The sequence below is a fragment of the Gavialis gangeticus genome, unplaced genomic scaffold (assembly GCF_001723915.1).
Source record: "Gavialis gangeticus isolate Ggan-Ray unplaced genomic scaffold, GavGan_comp1, whole genome shotgun sequence".
Lineage (NCBI taxonomy): Eukaryota > Metazoa > Chordata > Crocodylia > Gavialidae > Gavialis > Gavialis gangeticus.
Window position 1 is genome coordinate 153,720,831 of NW_017729025.1, and position 7,021 is coordinate 153,727,851.

Here is a 7,021-nt window from a genome sequence, read left to right on the forward strand (position 1 = left end):
ACGGTGGCAGCGGCGGCGGCCGCGGCCGGAGCCGAGCAGCAGCGAGCCGAGGCGGCGGGCTCGGAGTCGGAGGTGGAGCCTGAGGAGCAGGTGACTGCTGTGACCGTGATGGCGGCAGACGCCGAACACATTGAGATGGGCACCGAGTCCCTGCCGAGCGCTGACACCGCCTTCGCAGGTCAGGTCGGAGGCGCATGCGCAACAGACCATCTTCTCCCCTCCCTCCCAGGGCTTGGCGCATGCGCGCTGAGCAGTGGGGCTCCTCCCCTCTGGGGGATTCTTCCCTCATCCCTTAGCTTGGCGCACGCGCGCTGATTAATGGAACACCACTGGGGGTTCCCCCGCTACCCTTGGCCTGGCGCATGCGCACTGAGCCGTGGGGAAACTCCAGCCTGCAGGGCGCGCAGCTGTAGGATGTCTTGGGCCCGTCCACAGTGCCTGGGGAGAAGTGGAACTTGTGCCCTGCTCTCTGCTGTGCTCTGAGCGGATGCCTCCTGGGCCCCTGCAAAACTTGTGCCTGCAAGGCAGCTGCATGCCTGGCTGCCCCCACCCAAACCTGGTGTGCCCTGGGAAGGTGTCCCTTGCTGCAAGAGGGGCCAGGGCAGGAGTGTTCACATGCCCTGACTGCCTGCCACCACCTCATGCCACTGTTTTTGCCACCTATGTGTGTGGTTGTGTGCCTCGGGTTGGACCGATGTCACCCTGTATAGCTTTACAGCAGAGGCTGTGGCAGCATCTGCCCAGCCTGTGGGACAGTAGCAGAGGGGATGCTGTTGCACTGACTTTTCGCTCTGTGCTAGTAGGTGGCGCACACTAGGGAGCTGGGTTATGTGCCCCAAGTGCCTCATCTGAGTGGCAGTTGTTACTGGTGCAGGTGAGACAAAGCAGGCGGAAGTGTCGTAGCATGTGGCATGATGGTGCTGTGTGGGCATATCCGGCGGCGCTCTACGGCCTGAACTGTGCTGTCCTGCAAGCAGGGGGCCAATGAGCTGACGAAGCCAGTGAGATTTAGCTTCACTCCACTGAAGTAACAGCAACCTCGGGGCAAAAATTGCAGTGGAGATGAGGCACAGGTAGTGTCGCCCTTACATAGACAAAGTCAGCACTCTTCTCAGCCTCCCCCCTTCTCTCCTCTCTCCAGCTTCATTTTTACTAGTTCTGTCCAGGTAAAAACTCTTGCTTCTAGACTTCATTAAATCTTTACAGCAAGATCCATATCCTGGTGTAAAAACAAATGTTTCTTGCAGTGAAAACACAACCTTCATAAAGCAGTATGTAATCATACATTTGACTCACTCTTCCTGTCTAATCGCTGTTTCTGTCATGTTAACTACTGTTATATTTGACTATATCCTGATCTCTAATAATACTTTACATGATAAAGGCCTGTTTTGGCATTATTTAATGAATTCTTAGCACACCACTGCTGGATATGTTGTTATCTCTGCTTTCCAGGTGGCAAGACTGACAGGCATAAAATAATTGAAGTCAGGCCACCTGAGTTGCAGGACTAGAAAGAAGGATCTATCAGCCCTTTGTTGCTTCTGACAGTATTGGCAACGCTGTTACACTAAGCATTAATTTTCCCCACATAGAATAAAGTGGAAGAGACTGTCCTTTCTCTACCTCAGCTCTTCACTTTGACATTTTCCTCAAATGCTGAATGTTGGAGACAATATCTGCGATTCAGATAGAAAAGTTTTTCCCATAATAATGGCTTTGTTCTTCATGTTCATATCTTACCCTGGGGATGGCTTTGGTGTTTTTCCATTCCCAGAATGATGGAATCCTTTCTATTTCTTGTATGCCATGAAATAAGGTAACCGAACTCAACCTAAGTAGTGTGTGTGCTCTGAATGACTTTTATGGGTAGGGTGGCCATATGTCCCGGATTTGCCAGGACAGTCCCAGATTGTACAGGTTGTCTCAGAGTCCTGGCTGCTGGAGAAAATTTAAGCAGAAGTCCCAGATTGGCAAGAACCTTGGAGGTTTGTATGGGCAGGGTTGGAGCAGCTGTCAGGATATTCTGGGGAGCATAGTGCCTTTGTCACTGGCGCCAGGGCTGGGGCCAGGGCACTGCGCAGGCTTTGTCTCCCCTGTGCTGACTCTCAGCTCAGGCTCCTTCCTGGCCCCTGCAGCGACATCCTGGCCATGCACCTCTGGGCCGGGCTGGACCAGCCTGGCAGCACACGGCTAGGATACTGCTGCAGTTTCCAGGATAGAGCCAGAGCCAGGAGTCAGAGAAAGCCTGTGCAGTGCCTTCAGCCTGGCTGGCACACTGGCCCTGGCTCTGGTGAGAGGCACTGTACTCCCAACAGCTGCTCCAGCTCTGCGTGCTGCTGCACACGGCCCCAGCACACACACGTGTATGTGTGTGGAAGCGTGCATGCCCCCTGGTACCCACCCTCCCCATCCTGGATTTCCGTAACATAATTATGGTCACCATACCTTTTATAGGATCATGCACTGTTAAAAAGTGTGTTAGTTTTGTGGGTCCTGTAGAATCTGGCCTTATGAAGTCATACATACATGACATACAGCACTCATTTTAGATGCTTTCAGTTAGAGGAGGGAACCTTCAAACATGCTCATGTTTTTATAAGTGTTTTATACACACACACACACACACACACACATACATACACATATATATACATATATACACGCACACATACACACACGTATATACACACACACACACACACACACACACACACACATACACCTTGTCATTTTTGTATAAATGGGTATAAACCACAAGATGTCATGAGTTTTTACCTAATTTTCCCTAAAATTAAACCTAAACATCAGAAGGAGAGAGAGAAACTGGAAAACCCTCTAGCTTTATATCTAAACTCACACTTTAAGCAAAATGTCATTTAGGTGCATTTTAGGACAGATTTTAGGACAGATGCATTTTAGGATAGATTTTTTTTCGCTGGTCAACAAGTGCAGCATGTTTTGGTGGTAGCAGTGATTTATTATGTAGCCATAGGCAGGCAGGGACTCTGAGGTTTTCTGACTGCAGATGATTCCTCAGCCTGATGAAGGGTGTTTGTACCCAAAAGCTTGCAAAGAAGAATTTTTCCAACTATTTTAGTTGGTCTGAAAAAAGATACCAGATTTACCCAAAGAATCTTGTCTTCCTTTTTATCTTGCATTTTGTCAGTTGCTGTATTGTTTAACCATGCTCACAGTTTTCACCTGTCCTATAGGAGCTTCATTTTCCATTTGTTAATCACATGCTGCAAAATACTGTCCCTGCTTTGTTTAAATCTGATAAACCAACCCAAGTCTGAAGAGAATGATCAAAGTGACTTTTGTTTCTGTTATCAAAGAATCTCTACAGGTGCCCTGAGACACAGAACAGATTTTCAGGGAAAAGAAACTGGAAAAAATATAAAGAAAAGGGAACACAATTGCATTTTGTGGGGGTTTTTGTCATTTAGCATGTAACCAGGGCCTCTGGATATAGTTGAATATTCAAGTTCACTTCTCTTTTATATTGTAGAAGTGACCACGGTGACCGTTGCCAATGTGGGTGCCTCTGCAGACAATGTCTTCACCACATCTGTGGCAAATGCAGCATCTATTTCTGGACATGTGCTGGTAGGTATATTGTGTGCCAAGGCCTCCACTAAGTCCTCATAATATTTTAGGATAAGTGAAACTCTTGGATTATGTCTGGCTGTGTGGTAAGATAAGAGGGTGCCTTTATGTAAAAAAAAAACAAAACAAAACAAAACAAAAAAAAAACCAAAACAGAAATTTGGGTGCATTACCCTCGGTAAAATTAAGAGTTGCAAAAGCCAGGTTTTTGTTTGTCAGTCTGACTGTATCTTTCCCACCTCTCCTGGGGGATTAAGGACCTGAAGTATGTGGCCTTCCACTCACTTTTCATAGGGCAGAATTTGGTCAGTTGAAGGCCCACTAACCCATCTAGCTATTCCCACAGTAATTACAGTCATAGGGTTCCTTCCATTGGAGCCCAAAACTAACTTATGTTTTAATTATACCAATTAAAACTCTTTATTTCTTCTGTAGTCTGGAAGAACAGCCCTTCAAATTGGGGACAGCTTGAATACTGAAAAAGCCACTCTCATAGTGGTCCACACAGATGGCAGCATTGTAGAAACCACAGGGTTAAAGGGGCCCTCAGCACCTCTCACGCCAGGTATAACACAGTCCTCTGTTTTCAGTGTTACTCCCTTGGGGACACGCATCTCCCTTTATGTCAGTGAAAGTGCAGCACATTGAAGAGCTCTTTGAAGTCATGTTATAAGAATTTTTGTTATCTCTTGAAAACCTGTTTCTGTTTCCCTTACTGAGTAGTGCCTGGGAATAGGGGAAGAAATATTTTCTCCCTGTTTTTCTATCAGAAATCTATGTCATTCTCTCATTCCTTGATTCAGCCTTTTGCAAATACCTGTACAGGAAAATGTTACCTTTTCTTTGCTACTCAGAAGCTATATGTAGCAATCTATATTTCCCCTCAGAAGATGGATTTTTTCATTTTAATTTTATTGATAGTGGAAAAGGGTTGCAACAATTATGAACTTTTGTCTCCTTTTTCCATACCTGGATTAAGTTTTTTAGAAGAAACAACATTTTGGACATAGGCCTATTTCTACTCAAGCCTCCTGTTGATCTTTGAAAGTCGAGAAAGTTCTTATTTCTATTGCTCTGTTTCTAAAGATTGCACTTTGGCTGTTGTGTTGCTGTTTCCTTTCTGTCCACGAGATGGCACAATTACTCTTTAATACTGAAAACTACATTTCCAACATTAAAAAATAGCATATGGGAAGTACCTAACCCATCCAGCCTCCCTGAGCTAAAGCAGTCTACAGTGTTATGAAGAATTCAGTTTTAAATGACCCAAGTTAAAGGAAATTCATTGTTTTTGAGGGAGACTATTTCCCTATTTATTTAGACTCATTGGTAGGAAATGTTTTCCAATAATCAATTACCTTTATTTTGTGTCTGTTTTATATCCTAAATAATGTCATTGGTCTGGCAGGTGCTGCTAACGTATTCTGTATTCTAAATTAAAATTCAGTCCATCTTATTATATTTTTCTTGCTCAGTCTCCAGCAGTTAGGGTCAGTTACTCCACAGCTTTGATATGAACAATGAAAAGAGGTGTTCAGTGGGCCTTTTGTTTGTTTTACATTTTTTCACTTAACCCAAAGGTCCTCAGTCTCCCCCTACGCCTTTAACACCTGGTCAAGAAAAAAGCGGAACAAAGTATAACTGGGACCCATCAGTGTATGACAATGAACTTCCCGTGCGGTGCCGTAACATCAGTGGAATCCTATATAAAAACAGGCTTGGCTCAGGTAAAAATGCTTTCTATGCTTCTTCCAAAGAGAGGAAGAGTGACTTTCGGTTCCTCAGTTGGTGTCCACTGGTTTTAATTTCAGTGCTTTTAGAGCTGCTTCACTGGCAGCCCGCAAGAGTTCAAGTTGTAGCTCCCAGTCTTCTGCTGGCAGTCACTCCCCCATGGCTCCAGCTGCAACAGTTGCTGAGGGTTCTGGGTTTCCTCTCTCTCCTCTGGATTTCAGTGCCTGCCCCTGCCCAGTATGGTGTGACCTGGGAAGTTGAGGGTGAGCCTGGGCTACACTGCATGCGGGCATGCAGTGTAGCATTGTGTGTGTTGTGGGGGAGGGCGGCAGTATGGGCACACTGTACAGTGGGTGGAGGTGTTCCATGCAGTGTGTAGCCCAGGGAGACAGTGGTTTGCCTTGGTGCAGCCTGGGGTGGGGATGTTCAGACCCCAGCTCTTAGAAGCTGGATAGCTCTGCTTTTAAAACAGCCTCTTATAAATGTAAGGGAGCGATTCCAGGCCAGTTTGGGCATTGCTGTCCTTGGGTGTTTGGTCCTTGCCTGTCTGGCTGAGTTTTTCTGAAGTGTAGAAAGCCTGAATTCTTTGGTTGTGTGAGTGCTTCTGTTTTGCTTTGTGCTGGCTGGAGCCATCTACCTACAGATTCTAGGGCCTGTCACTGCTCTGGTTTATGTGGGGTGTATGCTAGGAACGTTCTTCACCATCCTACACGTTAGGACCTTTAAAAAATGGAAGAAAAGTTTCACTATTAACAATAATGGCTAATGAGGTAATTTCTGTGTGCCACAGGTGAGTGGAATCTTCAGGCTAGAGGTAGGTGCATGTGAAAATAGAACTTGGAGCAGGCCAAGCATACAAAAATGAGCAGGCAGTGATGCATACTGGTTATTACAGCCAAATTCTTAAGCAGATACAATTACCTGATATGTTGGGAGCTGCCAGACCAGTGTGTTAGAGCGTGACATACTATGGATTGACTACTTCACTGCATGTATCCCTTTACCATCAGATGCTGTCTTGCCTTATTTCAGGAGGCCGGGGCCGATGCATTAAACAAGGAGAAAACTGGTACAGCCCCACTGAATTTGAAGCCATGGCAGGAAGGGCCAGCAGCAAGGACTGGAAAAGAAGTATCCGCTATGCTGGGAGGCCACTACAGTGCCTTATTCACGTAAGATTAAATCTGGTCTTCTCTTTGCTCAAGAGGAGTTGGGGAGAAGGGAGTTGGAGCATGGGCTGTCCAGCATGCTGGCCAAAGATTTTGTGCCCTGCTTTGTGCTTTTGAAGTTGTGGTGGGGAACAGGAGTATGCTAACCTAAATGTATAGGGCAGGGAGGGGAGAGAAAGGGTGTCACTATAGGGTAGTTCAGTAACAACAACAGGGTTGCAGCTACATTCCTCTTCAGAGGTGTCTGCAGACACGTTCCAGTGGTGCACCCTGTATGACAGAAATGGGGAAATGAGAGAGCCTAACAGGGCTGTCCACTGGCATTGTCTCCTTTTAATTCAGTAACCTCTGAGCACCTTTACTGTTGTTTTCCTAGCTGTTTTCAATCCCTCATCCCTTAGTAGATTGCTCAAGGGACTTTATAAGGAGCCTGATAAGGATCTTTTAAGGAGCCTGACAAAAAGTGCTGCATTCCTGTTTCATAGTTTCATAGTTTCTAGGGTCGGAAGGGA

The 7,021-nt window shown here is 46.1% G+C and overlaps 1 protein-coding gene across 1 annotated transcript in view; it reads left to right on the plus strand.

Moving 5' to 3' along the window:
• The first annotated feature begins 15 nt into the window (after nt 1-15).
• DEAF1 (DEAF1, transcription factor) overlaps nt 16-7,021 on the plus strand; it is a 46,443-nt gene continuing 39,437 nt past the window's right edge. Inside the window, exons 1-5 of the mRNA XM_019519798.1 lie at nt 16-178; nt 3,512-3,609; nt 4,045-4,174; nt 5,190-5,336; nt 6,373-6,512. Coding sequence (XP_019375343.1) covers nt 109-178; nt 3,512-3,609; nt 4,045-4,174; nt 5,190-5,336; nt 6,373-6,512 — 585 coding nt within the window. The 5' untranslated portion in view covers nt 16-108. The remainder of the gene's footprint in view (nt 179-3,511; nt 3,610-4,044; nt 4,175-5,189; nt 5,337-6,372; nt 6,513-7,021) is intronic.